A 21,929-nucleotide genomic window follows, 5' to 3' on the forward strand; every position below is an offset into this window, starting at 1 on the left:
TCCTAATACACCGATCTCAGTCTAGGCTTCTTCAGCTCTCTAGCAAAGGCTTTTATCCTGATCAGCACCTCCAAGAGTCCCCAGACTTAAAAGAAGAAAGGCTGAGAGTTTAATCTTTGTCATGTATCTCCCCAATCCCTCCAATATACTGACGTCACTAAATGTCACTACTGACACCTATGATCAATACTGACATCAATCCAAAGAAACAGAGGCCAGGGCCTCATGGGGAGATAAATCAGGGTGGAAGGCCGGGTTACCAGAGGCTGTCATCAGGAGATTCAAGTCCTGTGCTTGCCTCTCTCCTATGTGTGACAAAAATGCTTCAGCAGCTCATTATTTTAAGCACTATTCACAATAGTCAAGATGTGGAAACAACGTAAATGTCCCTGGAGGGCTGAAAAGGATAAAGAAAATGTGGTACATCCATACAGTGGAATATTAGCCTTAGAAAAAGAAGGAAATACTGTCATATGATCAACATGGATGAACCTTAAGGACACGATGCTAAGTGAAATAAGCTAGTCACAGAAGGACAAAATGCTGCCTGTGAGGTATCTAAAGAGATGCATAGAATCAAAGAGTGCAATGGTCGTGGGGCTGGCAGGGAGGGGGAAGTAGGCAGTTGCTAATCAACAGGGATAAAGTTTCAGTTAAACAAGATGAATACATTCTAGAGATCCACCTGTACAACACTGCACCTGTAGTCAACAGTACTGTACTGTATACTTAAAAATTTGTTAAGAGGGCTTCCCTGGTGGCACAGTGGTTGAGAGTCCGCCTGCCGATGCAGGGGACACGGGTTCGTGTCCCGGTCCGGGAAGATCCCACATGCCGTGGAGCGGCTGCGCCCGTGAGCCATGGCCGCTGAGCCTGCGCGTCCGGAGCCTGTGCTCCGCAACGGGAGAGGCCACAACAGTGAGAGGCCAGCATACCGCAAAAAAAAAATTTGTTAAGAGGGTAGATCTCATATTGTGTTCTAAAATATTTTTTAATGTTTAAATGAGGTGAACATCTCTTATCTGAACCCCAGGATCATATGTGTTCTACAAAATTAGGATTATCTAAGTCCTATATACAGCTCTGATTCCTAAACCTCCAGTCTCCACTGTGGAAGACACAGCCACAATAGGAAATATTCTTTCGACTTCCGTATGCTGCCTGGTGCAGTAACTCTGCAACTGTTATTTGCAGCGGCTCAGAGAAATGAAACCAGTGGCTGAATTCTACCCACCTGCTACGGGTTGTCTCACCTAAATTTGCCCGCTTAGATTAGCTCATCTTTTCTATAGGTGTATCAAATATATTTCCTATGCACTGGGCTGGAACAGAGGTTTAATTCATTCCTTATTTCATAAATGTCAATAGTAACAGTTAGAGGGACTTCCCTGGTGGTACAGTGCTTGACAATCCGCCTTCCAATGTGCGGGAGCTGGGTTCGATCCCTGGTCAGGGAACTAAGATCTCACATGCCATGGGGCAGCTAAGCCCACGTGCCGCAACTACTGAGCCCGCGTGCTCTGGAGCCCACAAGCCGCAACTAGAGAGAAGCCTACGTGCCTTAACGAAAGATCCCACATGCCACGATGAAGATCCTGCGTGCCACAACTAAGACCCAATGCAGCCTAATTAATTAAAATATTAATTAAAAATAACAGTTAGTTATTAAAACTAATTATACTGATGAGAGAGCCAAATGACAGGAACAGATAAGTCTGGGTTACTGTAAATGTAGGAGACCCAAAACAAGGTCTGTCTACACAACTTCGACAGTAAGCTAAGCCAATGACTTGGGTCTGAGGATACACCTCTGATTTCTCACTTCCCTTCTAGGTCTAAAGTTTTGGGTCTAAGCTCAATGGAGACCCTAGTAAGCCTGTTTTTGTTTTGTACCATTATCACCATGAAAATATCACTAGCGTTTCAAAGGGGGCTTCAGAGCTTGAACAGAGGGCAAGGTGGATTAAATCTTACCCACGGGATCAAGTTCCTCCCCGCCATCTGAATAGTTTTCTCAAAGAGCCCCACAAGCATTGAGATATAGAGAGCTTTGAGAGAAAAGAAAGAGAGAAAACGTCTTTCCATCTTGGTCTTACCAAAAGTTGGTTCTCTGCATGGACAAGAATCAGGATTTTCAAAAGTGTCCCTGGGTCTGTTCCGCCATGGCTGAGGATGCAGGCCACACACTCTGCCTGTGAGGTATCCAAGGGCAGACAGATGATGGCAAATGGTTTGTCTTCACCTGTGGCTCTGGCCCCAGTCTTTAGCACACATGCACGTGACCAAAGGAAATATATGTTATGTACCAGGTTTTCTCAGTTTAAACAAGGAGCCTCCCAATTTGGCCCAAATAGATGTGTGGAGTATACACTTAGATCCTCTTTTTGGATCTAAGATCCAGAAAGGATGGAGATTCTCCATCTCATCTAAAGAAGGATTAGAAGCCATAGAAACAGAGCGCTGATGTGCCGCCTTGAGAAAGACATTAAAATCCAAAGAAAATAAAAATAGCGACCATTTCTATTCTGTGGAACTCCTACATACTGTGCCAATGTTTACAATATTAGCTCAGATTCTAACTGCGGTCGGAAAAATCAGCATCATTATCTGCATTTGACTGAAGTGGAAGCATAGGTTCAGAGAGACTGGCCCCAAGACCACATAGGTGGGAAGTGAGAAAGTCAGGATTCGAACCCACACCTGACGAATTCCCACATCTCTTCCCATCATCCTGAACTGCTTCCAAATCCTAACAAAATCTTCCAGTAGTTCTAGCGGCCCAGCTTACCTTCTACCAAAGGCACACTTCCTAAAGTATCAGGGCCAGCTCCAAATACCCTTGAGAGCAAAGCACCTACCCTTGGCAAACGACCCAATACACGTGGCCCATTTGCATCACAGCTGAAAGGGAAGTACCACTCAGGGGGTCAAACCTTAAAGTCATCCATCGATATAGTCAGCTGCTGAGGTGGCTGCCTTCCAACTAATGAGAATAAAAATACCTTATGAGGCTTCCAGGGAGGTCTTAACTAAAGAGAACAATGTTTACAACAGATCGAATCTGGGTAATTCCTGAGTCACCAAGCACCTACTCATTACCTCCTGCTCTGAACTGACAGTACTTCTCCACCATGTCTGAGGCACCTTCCATAAAACACTGTCTACTTTCACAGGATGCATCCTCAGATGGTAGGTGCAAAACTTAATGAAAAAAAAATGATGAAATGAATGTGTGTTCTTATTGAACAGTAGGAAACGGATGATATTTGACAAGTTTTGATTCCCAAAAAAATGGCGGTTTCAAACAGTTCAAACTAAACCTTAGGACGGAGGTTTAGCTGTAGGAATGAAAGCCGGAAAACACAGTAGCTTCTGCAGACATAGAATTCTCTTGCCCTGTCCGGCCACTGTTCTCCTGTAGCCCTGAGGCTGTGACAACTCCACAGTGTGGTGGACCCAGGCTCCGCCACCAAATTGTCTTGCCATTCTCAACACTTGAGATGGCGTGACATCCACGGTCCTAGGTCTCAGCTCCACCTCCCACCATTACATCCACATTCCAGACAGTGGGGATTAAGAGGGGGCAGTGGAACCCAAACCCCCAGGCTTACAATCAAGACCTAGAAGTTTTACACATGAGCCCTTCTGCTCCCCTCCCTCTGGTCAGAGCTAACTGCCGTGGCCACATCTAGCTGCAAATGAGGTTGGGAGATGCTATCTTTAGCTGGATAGCCGTGAAAAAGGAAGAACTGATACTATGGGCAACCTGAAATTGTCTACCACGTGACAAAAGAAAGAAGAGGAATCATCAGTGAATGCTAGAGCGTTTCTATGATGGATCATAAAAAATCTGTGGACTTGAGAGGCTTTGGAAAAGCATCTGGAGAGATGAAAATGGAGTTATTCAAGTGAGCTAAAATTAAGAGGAAATCAGCATTGTTCGCCTATGCAAGTTTCTAAGATGCAGATGTAGAACACGTGCCGGTTCACTGGATGGCTTGGGAAAATCTGCCCTTTGTATTTAGAAAGCCACCTTTGTCAGTATGGTAGAGCACACACATCCATGCCCCGCTCTCTTCCCCATCGGTGAGGTCATATTCAGTGGCACATCTCTCTCTTACTTCTCCTGGTGCTCAACTTTGGGGTGAGCGGTAAAGATTTTACAGGATGTTCATCTTGTAAGAAATGAAATGAACTTGGATAACTGGTAATTCTCTATGGTTTTTCCAAACCCATCTTTTGAGCCACTAAGACCCCGAGTTACTAGTACCTCCTTCCCAGATCCCATAAGCCTGTGAGCACCATGTTTATTTAAGTAGTTTGAGCTGCTAAGATAAAACTACCATGTAACCAAAAACAGGTGATTGTCACATGGGTTTGCCCCAGTTTAAGAAAAGCCAGTGTGTAAAATCCAAAAGTTGAGACGATAACTGAGAGGTCCCAGGGGTACAGATATGATGACACATAAAGCAATGAATGACTCATAAAGGAATGAAACCATTTCAGGGACCAGACTCCATGGAATTTCTCCCCAACCCGGGGTCGTGACTTGAGACCTGACATTTTCTCAACTCAACACTGCAGAGGAACATCATCAGAACTGATGAAAAGAACATGCCAAGTTCTCAGTCATTTCAGAAAACGGGGGCTCTCTGGAAGCAGGCTTCCGAGATCAAATCCCAATGCCACCCTTAACTGGCTAAGTAACCTCAAGCAAACTGCTCAACCTTGTCCTTTCTGTGCTTCCGTCTCCTCATCTGCAAAATAGGGATAATAAGAACACCTACTTCATAGGTTTACGATGAGGGTTAAATGAGCCAATATAGGTGAATTGCTCATAATGATGCCTAATGGATAGAAAACATCCAATTCTTCTTTTTTTAATGGCAAATTTCACTTTTTTAAATGTTTTTAGTTTTATACAATTTTTAAAGGTTACTTCCCATTTACAGTTATTACAAAATATTGGCTGTATTTCCCAGAAAACACCCAATTCTTAATGCAAACTAGATGGGGCGCAAGAATGAAGATGCCTCAAATGACAATTTTCCATCATCTTTCATTTCTCTCCTTAGTATATCAAATGCTAAAGAGGCAAGTGAAGCCCAGGGCAGAGTCCTCGCTCCCACAGTGGAATGAAGAGGCCCCTTTCATCCGTGACGGCCTGGCAAGCTCTGTGGCAGGAAGACACAACAGAATGCAAAGGAAAGCCTTCCCCTCCACGGACAAGAGAAAAAGGTGGAATAAAAATGCATCCCCATTTTCCTCCCTCCTCCCTTTGAAGTAACGATAATGTCAACGGCAAAAGAGAGCTATGACACTTACACCCCACGGAGCACTCTAGAAAGTTCCTTTTTCAGCCTGCCCTACTTGCCAACCTTGGGCACAGCTACATCTCTGTGGCTGCGCTAGGTAACCAGCTCAAGGGGAGCCTGAAGTTTAGATTCCTCAATGCCTTGACACTCATGTGGTGAACACATAGTTACTAGGAAGTTTGGCCAAGAAACCCGCCAGTTTGGAAGAGGGATGTGGCTACTGAGGCAGTAGACACGCGGCTCTGTAGAAGGGCTGGGGACCAGAGCCCAGTGTCAGTCTAGCCAAATGGCAGAAGAACATACAGGGCCAGAAGAAACCAAGGTGGGGCTGAGTCAGTTGCAGCACGCCATGCCACTGAGCCTTGCTTAAGCCCAGAGGTGCTCAGATCCTAACTTACTAAACCACATACACCTGCAGAGAAAGCCACCTGTGTGGACCAGAGACCCTGATCCCAGAAGACAGGAGGTAGAATACAGCACATCAAAGAACCCTTGCCACCCTGAGACTCTTTGCACCACAATCCTCCTACCCCTCGCCCCATGCACACAGGCGCCAGCTGTACCCTTCCTCTGCACATGTGAGTGGTAGTGTAATGGTCACCACTCCCCAAGTTTAAACACAATATATTGACGGGTTCTTGAGAGAGGAATGTTCCTATGATTCTGTGTAAAATACATAACGTCATTTGTTCATTAAACAAGCAGTCTTATGCTGATACAGCACGGGACAAATACAACTCAGTTTGCAACACCAAACTTATCATTTGAAGATACAGGCTCTCTAAACTCTCACACTTGCTGATGGGAGTGTAAATTTGATATATCACTTTGGAAGACTCTTTAGCCCTTTCTCCTAAAGCTAGATAATGCTTACCCTAAAGAATCAGAAATTGTATTCCGAGGTATTAACCCAAAAGAAATGAGTGGGTTTTGTCCACCGGAAGACATGTATAAGGAATGTGCACAGCAGCTGTATTCGTAACAGCCAAAGACCAGAAACAAGCCAAATGCCTATCAACTGGAGGATGGATAAATAAATCGTGGGAGATTGTACAGGGTAATACTATTCATGAAAGAAAGGAATGAACTCCTATACGCAGCAACAGGGATCACTCTCATACATACTGGGATGAGTGAAAGAAGTAAGATTCAAAAGAGCGCACACTGTATGACTCTGTTTATACAAATTTAAAGAACAGGTGAAACTAACCTATGGGGGTAGAATCAGAATAGCGGCTACCTGGAAGGAAGAAGCGAACAGAAGAGAGGAAATATTAACTTGGAAGAAGTCTGAAGGAGTCTACTGGGTTCCAGAAACGCTCTTCACTTCATCGGAGTGTCAGTAACACAGATTATATGTTATACATGTATATTTGTAAAATTTTGTCAAGCTGTACACCTAAGATTTTTTGCAAGTTAATACATGCATGTCAAACCTCACTCTAAAAGCTTCCCCAAAACACACATGCGCACACACACACACACACATAATGCACACAGATGTGTGCATCTGTCGATTTCAGTTTGAGGAAACAGAGTCTTTAGTGATGAGAGGAGGGTCAGCAATGTTACTATGTTACTCCAAACAGGTTGCTCTATACCCAAACTCTACAGGATCTCATCTAATGCACTCTGGAGATAAATGTAGATGTCTCCCTGGTCACCTCTAATAAAGACTCCCTCTTCGTTTGCCTGGGCCATCTCTACATACAGATCTCTAGTTACTATGGGATGGGCAACTGGGAAAAGGTAGGCTACAGTGACTACATTCATGTAAGAAATGTTATTAGCCCTAAATAACAGATTCTTTTTATAAGAATTTGTTTATATAAATTAAGAGTTTGGGATTAATATATACACACTACTGTATATAAAATAGATAACCAACAAGGACCTACTGTATAGCACAGGGAGCTATACTCAATATTTTGTAATAACCTACAAGGGAAAAGAATCTGAAAACGAGAATATATATATGTGTATATATATATATATATACACATATATATATGAATTTTTGTGCTGTACACCTGAAGCTACCACAACGTTGTAAATCAACTATACATCAATTTAAAAAAAATAATAATTGTTTTAAACGTGTGATGAGGGGCTTCCCTGGTGGCGCAGTGGTTGAGAGTCCGCCTGCCGATGCAGGGGACACGGGTTCGTGCCCCGGTCCGGGAAGATCCCACATGCCGCGGAGCGGCTGGGCCCCGTGAGCCATGACCGCTGAGCATGCGCGTCCGGAGCCTGTGCTCCGCAACGGGAGAGGCCACAACAGTGAGAGGCCCGCGTACTGCAAAAAAAAAAAAAAAAAAAAAGTAGCCTAGGCTAAGCTATGATGTTTGGTAGGTTAGGTGTATTTAATACATTTTTTCAACTTAGGGTATTTTTAACTTATGATGGCTTTATCAGGACTTAACCCCATCATATGTCAAGGAAGATCTGTACTTCAAAATGATTACCACAATAAGTTTAGTTAACATTCATCGTGTCACATAGTTAAATATTTTTTTCTTGTTTTGAGGACTTTTAAGATCCACTCTCTTAGCAAGTTTCAAATATAGAGTACAGTCTTGTTAACTATAGTCAGCATACTGTACATGACATCCCCATAACTTATTTATCTTACAACTGGAAGTTTGTACCTTTGACCACATTCACCCAATTCCCCCACCCTCCATTCCGCAATAAGTTTAAAGGACTGAAATCACATAAAGCATGTTACCCAACTACAATTGAATGAAATTAGAAATCATTAACACGGGAAATTTTGAAAATTAATAAACCTGTGCAAACAAAACAACACACTCCTAAATACCCAACTGATAAAAAAAGAAATCAAAGGGAAACTGGAATATATATTAGATAAATGAAAACCCAACATACCAACTCTTATGGAATGCAGCTAATGCAAGAGAAAACCAATGAAACAAAAAATTGGTTCTTTGAAGAGATTAACAAAAGTGACAAGACTTTAGCTAGACTGACCAAGAAATAGAGAGGACTGAAATTATTAAAATCAGGAATGAAACAGGTGACATTACTACCAACCTTATAGAAATAAAAAGGAATACTACTACATAAAGGAACACTATGAACAAGTACATGCCAACAAATTAAATCAATAAACTAGATGAAACAGAAAATTTCTAGAAAGACACAATCTGCAAAAACTGACTCAAAAAGACATAGAGAATCTGTGTGGACCTAAACAAGTTAAGAGATTTGATTAGCAATCGCAAAACTTCCCGCAAATAAAAAATCCAAGCTTAGATTGCTTCACTGATGAATTTTACCAATATTAAGAGAAGAACTAACACCAATTCTTCACAAACTCTTCCAAAAAATAGGAGATGGGTCACTTCCCAATTCATTGTTTGAGGCGATTATTACTCAGATACAAAAAACAGACAAAAACATCACAAGAAATGAAAAGTGTAAAACAATATCCATTAAGAATAAAGACACAAGTTCTCAACAAATACCTTAAGAAAAATTAAACTTATACTCTAATAATCCAGGTCCTATCAAATGGGGCTTCTTCCACAAGAGACCAAAACCATCCTCTGAGTTTTGACCACAATCTCTACTAGGCACATTAAGCAATCTCATTACTATTCACTCTACAGTAAAACATACAAAAATCAATGTAATTATAAACATATCTCCCAAACTCGCCCATCTCCTTCTGTCACCCACCAAAAATACACAGCAGTTTTTTGAGACAAATATTTCTACATTTTGTGACTGATGCATTAGCCAGCATTATTCTAAAATTATAATGGTTTTTACAGAACCAGATTTCACAGACTCCGATCTTCTATGCTATACAACACTCCTCATAAGGAAGACATTTGGCCCTTGATGAAACATCTCCAATTTGGCCTCCACAAAACTGATTCCTTTGAAATCTAAGTAGGCTACGTTAAGCATAAGGATATTTTTAAGCATAGAATAGGGCACTGCTTTTCACCCTCTTCTCTCTACTACTTTGGAGATAAATTTATAGTCACTGGGTGGAAGAAAGCCTTACTCTCCAAATTATAACCCTGGAGTGGACCTAGGAGCTCATACCCACCACAAAATCTCAACCAAATGCCCTTCTCTAAAGCAGTGTGCTTTGCAGATTCATTAAACCTTTGAATTACCAGAGGAATTTATTAAAATGCATATTCCCAAGTCTTAATAAGAGATTCTGGTAAGTTTTTAAATAGGCCCAGGAATCTGCATTCTTAACTCACCCACTCCCCAAATGTTCCTGACTATTGAGAAAACACTACCCTGGAGGTACCTGATTTCTAGATTCACTCCCTATGCTTAACAGGAGCAACCACAGGCCAATACAGGTACCCAGGAGAACCCTCTGCTGACCATGTTTCATAATGCTAGTGGTCCCCATGGTCACATGCATTTCCTAGAGGGGTGGGAAGAAAAATCTGGACAATCGTTTTCCTAGAGACTCAGAGAAGAACCCACTGAACAGGGAGCAGGTTGGAAGTTGATTTTTTGCTATAGAAACACGTAGGTTAAAGAGGCAGGATTTCTTGTACAGATGCCTCAAATATTGAGGAATAACAGGGCATGTGAAAGGTATCATCACACTGTTCTAGGCTGTGCTACCACAAAATGGGAGATCCTTCCAAGGCTTGGGCCATCTATGCTACTCAACTGTTAGCAAACATCACTAGGTAGAGGAAGAGACTGCCTGCTACAAAAGATTCTCTTCCAAATTTAAGATTCTTCCCAAGCTGCAAATCATCTCAGATTACTCCTAAATTCAAGACCACAGCCTGCAAAATAATCTAGTCAATGTCTACAACATAATTAAGTCAAGTTGCTGCCAGCCTTAACCATGTGTGTTCTCTCTCTTCTCTCTCCCTCTCATTAAAAGTTGGGAATCCAAGTGCATTCAAACCTTTTAAAAACAAACCAATGTTTCCAGATGTGTGGCATTTAAGAATTTTATAAGGGCTTTCATATTTATTTTGCGTTTCTGATGGTTTACGATAAGAGACCTTACAAATCCATAAAAGCAGATTGGGCTGGAGTTTACTGCTGTTATACAAAGGGATCTTTGTATGACAGATAATTCAGAGAGCAAGTCAGCTCGGAACCAGCGTCCTGCCTCTGTATCAAGGGGGAACTCGGACATAGAAGGACCCTTCAACATGTGAGAGTAAAAATCTGATCACACAAAAGAGGGACTGCGACTACAGAAGGACCATCCCAGTTAGGGTCCACTTTGCCACTTTGATAAATATGCAATGCAAATGGTAGAAGAGATCATTTATAAAGCCAACGCTAACAGTCGATTCTCGTTATCTCTTGTATATTCTACAGCTCTTTTCTTTTTTTTTTTTACAGCTCTTATTTTTATCTTAGTTAGCTGAATAAGGGCGAAGAGTATGATGTTTAGAATGCTTACTGACTCCTAAAATCCCCACGCTCTTACCCTACTCCCCTTGCCTGGACAGCTACAACCCATCCTTAGGATCTTAGCTTAAAATCTACCTGCTTCAGATAGGTATATGCAATCCTCTCACTCTAGGTGAGTTCCCTAGTTACATTTACTAATGGTTTTTTTCTCCTCACAGAATTTTTAATTATGATTTTTCATTAATAACGATTTAGTTATTAGTATATTCAAAGATTTCTCTCTCTACCACCTCCTGCTGGTCTTTGTTGAATGCTATATTGCAAGTGCCTAGCAAGTGCCTTTTGGGCCTTAGATTCTTTTTTTTTTTTAAATTTTTATTGGAGTATAGTTGATTCACAATGTTGTGTTAATTCCAGGCGTTCAGCAAAGTGAATCAATTGTACATATACATATATCCACTCTTTTTTTAGATTATTTTCCCACATAGGTCATTACAGAGTATTGAGTAGAGTTCCCTGGGCTATAGAGTAGGTCCTTATTAGTTATCTATTTTATATATAATAATGTGTACATGTCAATCCCAATCTCCCAATTTATCTCTCCCTCCCCCCACCCCCAGTAACCATAAGTTTGTTTTCTACATCTGTGACTCTATTTGTTTTGTAAAGAAGTTCATTTGTACCATATTTTTACATTCCACATATAAGTGATATAATATGGTATTTGTCTTTCTCTGACTTACTTCACTCAGTATGACAACCTCTAGGTCCATCCATGTTGCTGCAAATGACATTATTTCATTTTTTATGGCTGAGTAATATTCCATTGAACATATGTACCACATCTTCTGTATCTATTCCTCTGTTAATGGACATTTAGGTTGGTTCCATGTCCTGGCTATTGTAAATAGTGCTGCAATGAACGTTGGGTGCATGTGTCTTTTAGATTCTTAGTAAATGATTCTAAATGAATAACTGAATTTTACCAGGTTGATTTCACAATCGAATATATTAACTATTAGAATATGTAAATTTAGCATCCTTTTACTCAACAAGTGCCAGGTGCCGTAACAAAAGTACATTTATTCATACGTCCATGTGTATTTTATTAAATCATTAAGGGCACTTTAAGATAGAAAAAATGTGTATATATGTGTGTGTGTACATATATATATGTACACATATATATTTTTTTTTCAGGTTCTTCCCACTTATGAGCTAAACTTTCAACTAAAGAACTATATGAGAATAAGATGAAAATGACCAAAATCATGGTTTTCTGATTTTCGTACAACTAAGTAGCTTCAGGGTAATCAAAATTTATATATAAGTATATTATGCATAGCAAATATTTCAAAACTAAGATCTTTTTCATGGCTTTACCCAACATTATTCCTAATAAGAGATTTACTCAATATATATTCAGGAAACATATCTACTAAAGCACTACACTTAAATTTAGACTTACTTTGAATTGGTAAGAATGAAGTTTCAGCTTCACTTATTAAAAGTTGGCCCGTGGATGTGTTCTCAGGAAACGTTAATTTTGCACAATGCTGTGTATGTAGTCTTATTATATATGTTCATCAGTGAATTCCTCAAACTCTGTGATGATGGGAGCTTCATTATGTAAATGTTAGCCATTATAGAGAATATCTGGAAAATTATATCTGCAACATAAGAAATCTTTATATCTGTTATCCGTTCATACAAGCCCACAGGCTCAGTTATTTCCTCGGGAGTTCTACTCAGACAGCCCCTAATTTAAATGGCTAGAAAACTAAAAAATTGTGTTTGAAGAGTCAAGTGGAAATTCCCAGACCTTAAAAAGTCAGAACATACTTTTTTAAATACTCTTTGCCTTCACGTCTCATCCCCTCACAAAGTGCTTCACAACATTTTTTTGAAACTTAATCACACACACACACACACACACACACACACACACCCTTAAATGGACCGATGGCCCAAAAGAAAGTCAGCTTACAAGAAAGGATGCTGGAGGTCCTCCAAGGTAGTATTCCCAAACTGCAGGCTGGAAATCCGTTTAGTGTGTCCCCTTAGCATGTTATTAAAAACAGAACAGAGTGGAGTGGCATAGAATGGAAGGGATAATCAGTGTTTGCTGATAATGAATTTCCTAATTTAGAAACCCTGGCATGATGGGAAATCTTGGAGCGAGAAGCTGTGTGTATATGTGAAAGTATATTTGGAAATAATAAGCCCACTGATAAAGAGCTCACATATTTGGAGCTCAGGCATTCTGTGACACAGTGGCCATAGTTGAGTATAATCCCAGAGAGAAAGGCTTCCTGGCCCTGCCCTCACTGTGAGACCCATCAGTGGGGACACCATGTTCCTGACACACTGCAGTGCTCACCCTGGGGGACAAGAGTGACATCTGAATGCTGGACTCCCTTTTAGAACCCTTTTCCATAAGGCCATAGTAAAAACCACAGACTTCTTTAGAGAAGGGACCCTCCCCATAGGATTTCTGAACTTATCACAAGACGGGGACCCCAGGGAGGAGTAAGAGATTCTCATGATACACTGGATTCGATGTTGAAACCATTTAAGTAGAGTATTTTTTTAAATGGGACCTAATTTTATACCTCTAGTAAAGTGGACCATATTATTTACACAAGTGTTTCAGGTATTTTAAGTTGTATCGGTCCATAGACAAGCTGACTTTTAAAGTATGATTTATGGAACACACACACACACACACACACAAACACACACACAATATGCTATGTTGTAAAGGATAATGATAACTCTTACTAATATTAAAATCTCAATCCCTACAGTTCTAATTCCCTATTCCTGGAGAAAGAAGGATGCATGGGTATATGCACGTTTATGTGTAAAAAAAAAATGAAGAAAGAAACTTTACTGTCAAGAATGTCCTCAGAATTATTTTTAGTTTTGTCAGTTCCTAATACAGCCAGAGAAAATTATCTTAGTAGATGAGAAGGTATAAGCTTGTACAATGTAGAAGCGGACAACAAAGTCTTCTGATGATCTTAAAAGGGGAAATCCTGGATGTGTCTCAGAGACTCGGTCTCCAAAGTGTCCTCAAATGTAAACATGGTCATACAAGCTACTCTTCCACAGACAAGGCACTGGGATCCATGGAAAGTGTCTCCTGGTCAGAGCAGGGTATTCCTTCTCCCATTCAATCTGCATAAATAAACACAGGCACGTACACATCAGCACATGCACACACAAACACCATCCACATGTCTCCCTTTGAGAACAAACCAAGATGTGGGCACCAGCAAGGCAACAGTTTTTTTTAAAAAACCCACAAATGTCACACAATTAGGCATAGAAGGAGACTACACTCTTTTTCTTGCCACATCACACAATCAGCGTGGGGCTGAACCACAGGACTCTACCAATATTTGACTGTTTGACTTACAAAAATAACAATTTAGTACAGTTCAACCTAACATTGATGGAGTTCCCACCATCCTCAGAACTCATAAGGTTAATTTTATTTGATATACTACCTCCACAAAATGACAATTCAAATGACAGTGATACACAGTGACACCTTTATGATAATTTCACAAAAGTCAGAGAGAAAGAATCATGTGGAAGGATACTTTCGGACAATGTGTCTGCAGGGTTGGGAAGTAAACTAGCAAGAACATACAAAGTCAAATAATACATCATCACCGAGTACATACAATTCACAAGACGTTAGGTCCTTGTCCTCAAGCACCTACAATTTACTTGGGAAGTTATAATGCAAGAAAAAAATCGCACCTATTATTTTACAATAATTACTCAGTGCAGATAAACTGGCACAAAGAATATCAAACAGTGCATGTCTTTAGACATGTCTTTAGAGTTTAAATAGCATAACTCTCTTATCTAACCTACTGCTGAAAAAGGCTAGTATTATACCAAAGGCTTCCCTGCTCACTAGAGTCACATTAAAAAAAAAATGTTTAGGGCTTCCCTGGTGGCGCAGTGGTTGAGAGTCCGCCTGCCGATGCAGGGGACACGGGTTCGTGCCCCGGTCCAGGAAGATCCCACATGCCGCGGAGCGGCTGGGCCCGTGAGCCATGGCCGCTGAGCCTGCGCGTCTGGAGCCTGTGCTCTGCAACGGGAGAGGCCACAGCGGTGAGAGGCCCGCGTACCACAAAAAAGGGAGGAGAAAAAAAAAATGTTTAAATCTTAAAAAATGTTTAAAGTGCTCCACCAATTTAAATATTGCATAGAGGTCAAGGAGGGTTAAGACCAAATAAATGTCACTGGATTTCACAAATGAACAAAGATGGACAAAAAAATCCCAAAGGGATAAAATATTTAAGTAAAAAAGGCCTCTGGATAAACAGGCAGACTGACTGTACGTGTTTATATCTGTCTCCTCCCAAAACCCAACAAAAAACAACAGCAAAGGAATAAAAAGGTATGAACATACATGGATAAAAAGAGGGGAGGCACTACTAGTGGATGAGTTCAATACATTTTACAGAAGCCGAAAAGTAGATAAAAGAATGGAAACAATTCAGCAGAATAGAGAAAGCTACTTTTTAAAAGTGCCTGTACAGGCAACCAATGAAAAAGCAGCCAATTCTCACTGCACAGTCACACACTCAAACACACTCCGGCTTCAAACCTGGTTCTACCAAGTACTACAGAAAGTGAGGATAAAGAACAACAATGACAATGGGGGACAGTCATTAGATGTGCCTTCAAGTCCCTTCCTCGACCCCAACATTGGCAAGGAAAGACCCAGGATGACAGCTATGTAGCAGGCCTAGAAAAAAAAGTCAGCCCAGCAAAAGGGCAGAGGCTCCAAACAGAGGGGAGTTGTGGGTGGTGTTGCTCACTGGAGAATATAATTGCATTACCTGATATATTGAACCTTTGATAATGATATTGACAGGCATCTGACAGAGCTGATGAAGCAAGAACAAACAATTCTAAATAGTTCATAAAAAAATAAGCAAACAGAAATAAAGGCTATTATTAACTCTAGGGAAACAAAAAGCTGTATGGAAAACCTAATCTTCAGATAAGACTTCATTAAAATTTTAAACACACACAAAGGGCACCATTAAGAAAGTAAAAAGGCAAGCCACCTTCTAGGAGAAAATATTTGCAAATTGTCTATCTGACAAAGGATTCATATCCTGAATATAAAAAGAACTACATACCAAGAAGAAAACAACAAGCAACCCAAATAAAACACATAGGCAAAAAACTTTAACAGACACTTTGCAAAAGAAGATACCAAAATAACCAACAAGCATTATACAAGAAAAGATGTTCATCAGGGAAATGATGGTAAAGGAATTAAAAAGGTATGAACATAAACAAGACAAAGAACAAAAGAGACATGAGGGATGACAGATATCTGGTTTATAATAGAAATGTTCTATAACTTGATCTGGGTGGTAGCTATATGGAAATCCATACACATAAAAATCCACCGAGCTGAATATTAAGATTTGTATACTTTAGTCAACAAACATTATACTTTTTCTGATGTTATCAAGCAAGCTTTAAAATTTTTATTTTATATTGGAGTATTGTTGATCAACAATGCTGTGTTAGTTTTAGGTGTACAGCAGAGTTATCCTGTTACACATATTCACGTATCTATTCTTTTTCTATACTTTAACTTTTTAAAAATATAATCCTCAGCAATCAACAATTTTTGCTCTATTATTAGGGGATATGGAAGTAGAAGGATGAATGTAAGAGCTAAATCTTTACCGGTCTTCACCAAATAAGAAAGGATAGATCCTTTCCTATCTTAAGCTTATTTGTGATTAGTAATAGCTGCCTCTGGGGAAACAAGACTGGCCGTTGAGGAAAGGAGAGACAGGGGACTGCTATTTTTCATAATAAGTCTTTTACTAATATTTGATTTTTTTAAATTGTGCATATATTAACTTGATAGGAAATTTTTAAGTGAATATTAAGTTATAAGCTATTAGCTATGTGATTATTTACACAACCACGGGGCAGAGAAGGCCTTTGAAGTGCACCGTGGTGGACACCTTTCATTTTGCCAGCGCAGTGCCCATTCCCTTTTCTGTGCTCTGATTCTCCCTCCTCTACCAGCAGTACAGATGGTCTAGGGGAAATTTCTCCACCCCAGCTTCCGTAGTAGCCTGTGACTCAGGCCCAATCTAACCCATGGCCCTGGCCCTTGGCCAGAGATATATTTTCTTTTCCAGGGATAGGCACAAGCCCAAATTTGGGCCGATGAGGGCTATACTGAGGAGTTCTCTGTAAATGTGGCCTAGCCTAGAGGGGCTGGCAGCCATCTTGCCACCAAAAGAGAAGAAGGTGCCCAAGAATGGGGCTGACAGGATGGACAGCAGAGATGAGAGATGAGGAAAAGACACCTGAGCCCTGATGCCTGTGGTTGAGCCCTGGTTCCATGCAGGTCTGAAGTCTGTCTTCCCCTGCCGTTTTCATAATTATAAGAGGCAGTACCATGTAAGGAGGAAGTATTGGACTGCGTGGCTTCAAACTTCAGCTTTACTGCATACTGTGTGACCTTGGGCCTGTCACTTGACCTCTTCCTAATCTATAAAATAGGAATAGTAATGGTACCAACCTCACAGAATCAAATGAGTTAACATGTAACACACACACATATGCACATATATTTTACATATACATATATGTTCATAGCTTAATACAAACATATATTCATTAAAATCTCATTTAAATTTATGTGTGCAAGAACCATATTTTTACTTTTAATTAAATGCTCTTCTTTCCTTAAGCCAGTTTGAATTGAGTTTTCTGATACTTACAAGTGGCAGGATCCTAATTCAACAGCCCAAAGAGAAACCATGCAAAATCAATCGATAGATTTAAGCAAATATATAAAACATACACATAATATAAACATAAATGTGCTCTATAACAGAGAAAAAATCCTCAAAAAATTAAGAAGTAAATAGAAAAGGAAGAAGTAATGTTTGGATTGATAAAGTTTCTGCCCTTACGAATGACAAGATGGAGATGCTACACAAAATGGGCACAAATATAAACACACCATTCACAAATGAAACAAAACAAGAACGCAAGAAACTCACGTTCGGGTTTTAAAAATCAAACATGAAATAAGCAGGAACTAATTTTTTCCGATGTTAAATCTAAATTTTATTATCTGGTGTTGGCAAATGTCCCATGGACCGCTAGTGAGAATGTAAACTGACACAACCTTTCTGAAAGGCAATCTAGCTATAATAAAAAGAAGCACACCTTTGACACCATAATACTTCTCCTAGGAATTCATCTAAGAAGATACTTAAGAGTGTGTGGGAACATTTTCCCTGTAACTTTTCTCACTGATTGTATTTATATTCGAAAACACTGGAAACTGAGTGTCCAAAAACAGCGGGTCCATTATAACTCATACATTCTAATACTGTTCAGTCACTTATAATAGTGATGGAAGATACGTACATCTATTGAAGAACGTTCATGATTATTAAATGAAATAAACAAGTTACAAAACCATATAGGATGCGCCTGTTTTAGTTGTATAAATACATACACATACGTAAGAAAACAAATGTACTGGGATACACATCAAATGACTGTGAAATCTCTGGGTGGTAGAATTTATGTGTCCTAATTTGTTGGTGGGTTTTTTTTTTCCCCTTATATATGTATTTCATTCTTTCTCCAATGAACCTTTACAGACTTTCAATAAGAAAAAATGTACCTTAAATTCATAGAAAGCCATAAATTACCTCTTAGTGTAGTTTCAGTCATGCATTTGGAGCCAAAATGCATGCAAGCTGTTAGGTGGAGTACAGGTGATAGAAAAGTCGAGGGAGTGGACACTCTTTTGAGAAAATGTGGTGGTAGAAACAAGGAGCAAAGGGTCTCAGAAACATATGTAGCATATCATTGTTGCAATGGAGCATCTGGATAAGAGGAGGAGACCGAAGATGCGAAAAGAAGGAATCACTGGGGGAGATGTCTTATCAAGCCCAAACAGCAACACACTGCTTTCCATTGTCCCGCGGCTTCTGTTTGGGATCGACTGGGCTGCCTTAACTGCATTCCCACATGCCCTTTTCCCATGCGCTGCATGGGCTCAGAACTTACCCAGGGACAGAACTCACCCAGGGACAGAACTCATACTCTCAGCCTCTTGGTGTCTTAACCCCCTAAACTAAGTACAACAGGCAGTTTTCATCCGAAGCTTTCCCCAGGGAAGAAATAGGACACTTGAAGCCCTGCTCAAGGCTTCCCTAGGCCACCTTGATTAACCACCAACCACAACTGCTATCATAATACACACCATTATGAAAAAGTGAGTTTTCAACAATTCATAAGGGTTTGAATGCTCTCTAAGTCAGATTACATTTTCTTTTCAGTTATTTCTGGCATATTAACAGCTGGTGACCTAGATTAAGAAATAATTTAATATGTCAAAAGGCAGACTGTATCAATAAATTCCCTCACAGATGGGAAGTGGATTCAATGAAAAGCTTCAGATCTAAAATTCAAGTACTTACTTGGAAGGAGGGAGAGGGTGGGGAGGAATACCTACCAGTGGGTAAAAGGAAGTATGGAAAAATGATGACAAAACCTGGCCAGGATCCCAGCAGATCATGGCTACTTTCTGCACAAGTAGCCAGGGACTAGAAGGGGGCAGGAAGCCTTGTTATTTCAGCTGCTAAAGGAGCGACAGGAGGATCACAGTTCGGGATGAGCTTGGGTAGATATTAAAAGAAATACAATCCTCTTACTGCATTGAGAGCATGCATGTGTGAAGGGAGGGACGGGAGGCAGCCACCCAGCCTCTGGGCATGCGGACAGACAAAGGAATCAGTACCCCCTTCAGCTGAGTTCATGGGAGTCAATGGGAACTGGGGGGGCATCCTGAGCCCAAGTCTGAAAAGGGAAATTCACCTTCATAGTGGGCAACGCGGCAAATCTGACTTCCAGTAAAACAGGAAACCACTAAACATTCAGAATCCCAGGGATGGAAAATACTTCCACGTGAAAGAGAACACAGTTCAAGTGACACGGACCACGGGGCTCATTAGCCGGTGTCCATTTTCAAGTACAATGCTTCATCTACAATATGAATGTCCTTTGCCCGGGACACAAATGAAGACCTCAGTGCTGGCAAGGTCTTGACGACAAGCAGTGGGCAGGGAAGCCAGGCAAACCCACTGCCTGCTACTGTACCTCTCCAACTGCTCGGGGCTGGGCTTGATTTGGACATGGCGTTCATTTGTGCCCACCTCTCGGGGAGAAAAATAAATTACTGCGACCAATCTTGTGAAACACCAGGGAACCCAACCCGTGCAGCATGGATTTTTTTTTTTTTTTTATGCAATAAAACGCCCTCCTCTGTGCAAAAAGATGCAGAGAACTGTTAGGTTCAGGTCATATTTATTTTTGACCTTCCAGAGAAGGACGCTGGCGTCAAAAGGGATACACATACAGAGAGACCCCTCAAAAAAAAAAAAAAAAGGAAGAAAAATCGAAAGAAAGAAGTGTGCATCTAGATCTCGGTTTTGAACTTCGGGATTCACCGCACAGTACTGTATTAAAGCCCTTGGCTCTTCGCGATCAGCCTTCTTAATCCAAACATATTTCTTCGGAGGTAGCTTCTGTGCTAAATCGCTCGTTCCTGCTGCACCCAAGTAGCCAGGAAATCCCGCCGGAGGAAGGACAGCGCCGCAATCTCCCGCCGGGACCTGCGGGCCGCCGCGTCCCCACCAGCCGCCTGCGGGCGCGCGGCCAGCGGGCGCCGGAGGAAGATGCGCTCAGCTCCGGGAGCCGCGGGCGACACGCCGCACCTGCCACAGCTCGTGCCGGGCGCCGGCCCAGGAGGGCGGGGAGCGCGGCCAGCCGCGCGGGGGAGCGGCGAGGCAGCCGGGAGACCCGGGCCAACCCCGCGCCTCCCGGGACAGGGGCTGCGCGTCCCCGGCACTCCCGCCTTCCCGCCGGCTCCCCGCAGCGCCGGGTGCCGCCTTGCTGCAGTGGCTGCGGCGGAGGGCAAGGCGTCCCCGCGACCCCGGCCCGGCCTCCTGCGCTCCCCCACATCCCACCCCCGCCCCGGCCGGCTCGGCCCTGCCCGCCGCGTCCCCGCCACCCGCTTCTGACCTTTTCCTGCGCGCGGTTGAGTCGCTTCTGGACGTTCTTGGCGAAGATGCCCGTCTTGATGTCGGCCATGGCTGCGGGTCCGCGGAGGCTGAGAGGAGCGGAGCGGGCGGCGAGGAGGAGCGGGAAAGGAGGAGCAGGAGAGGCGGCGAGGAGCCGCCGAGCGCCAGGAGGGGTGAGGGAGGGGCGCGGCGGCGGGGACCCACTTAAAGCGACAGAGCGGAGGCGGGACGCGCCGGCCCGGTCGGTGACACGGGTGGCGAGCTAAAGAGAGAGAAGAAGCCAAGAGTCGAAATGCCCAGAGAGCGCCCACAGTGATGGCAGAGGAGGTCTGGTGGAGAAAGGGAAGGGAGCCGAGCAGCAGCCGCAGGGCCCGCAGCAGCTCCGGGGTTCTCTGAAGGCGGAGTTTGTGGTGGGGGAGGGTGAGAGGGGCCCCAATTCTCTCCAGCAGAAAAAAAAAAAAAAAAAGGCGGGTGTGGGCGGAGGAGTTGGAGAAGAGGGAAGGAGAACACCGGGAAGGTGCAAGTGGAAATGGAGGGAGTTGGGCTGCGCTCCCTGGAGGACCCGCTCGACGACCCCAGGCAGAGAATGCAACCCTCGATTATCTGTGTGTTCAAGAACACACCCTCGGGAGGCTCGCAGCCCAACGAGGGAAGCCGACTGGGAAACCGAATCAAGGCAGACGTTGGAGCTGCCCCAGAGACACAGGTAGAAAGGAGGGAGGCACCAATGGTGACACTTGTGTAAACTTTCACACAAGACTTGGGGCGAGGGCGGGAGGTTCCTTGCTGAGAAGGGTCCACTCCTTTAAGGCAGGTGCTGTGCTTTGGTGATCTCTGTAATCCCTGCCCTGAGCATAGGCACTCACTTTCCAAGAACCATTGCATGGAAGAGGCAGGTCCTTTATTGCCTCACACCAGCAGTGTAAGACCCAGGCCTCCTAACCTGTTGCTTCTTACCCACCTTCTGGTAACCTTAACAGGGATTCACCATCGTCAGTACACTTTGCAGAAGTAAGAATAATAGAGATAAACTTGTCCTATACCTACCTAGAGCTCTTGAAGCCTCTGACCGAAGGTCAAACTATTCATATTGGGTTCTCTCTGAGAATGTGAGAAGGGTAAG

The 21,929-nt window shown here is 42.3% G+C and overlaps 1 protein-coding gene across 1 annotated transcript in view; it reads right to left on the reverse strand.

Moving 5' to 3' along the window:
* The window catches only part of LOC115860899 (amphiphysin), a 190,945-nt gene extending 169,739 nt beyond the window's left edge, over positions 1–21,206 (reverse strand). The window contains exon 1 of the mRNA XM_030871166.2: positions 20,808–21,206. Coding sequence (XP_030727026.1) covers positions 20,808–20,876 — 69 coding nt within the window. The 5' untranslated portion in view covers positions 20,877–21,206. The remainder of the gene's footprint in view (positions 1–20,807) is intronic.
* Between the last annotated feature and the right edge of the window lie 723 nt (positions 21,207–21,929).

The sequence above is a fragment of the Globicephala melas genome, chromosome 9 (assembly GCF_963455315.2).
Source record: "Globicephala melas chromosome 9, mGloMel1.2, whole genome shotgun sequence".
NCBI classification, from domain to species: domain Eukaryota; kingdom Metazoa; phylum Chordata; class Mammalia; order Artiodactyla; family Delphinidae; genus Globicephala; species Globicephala melas.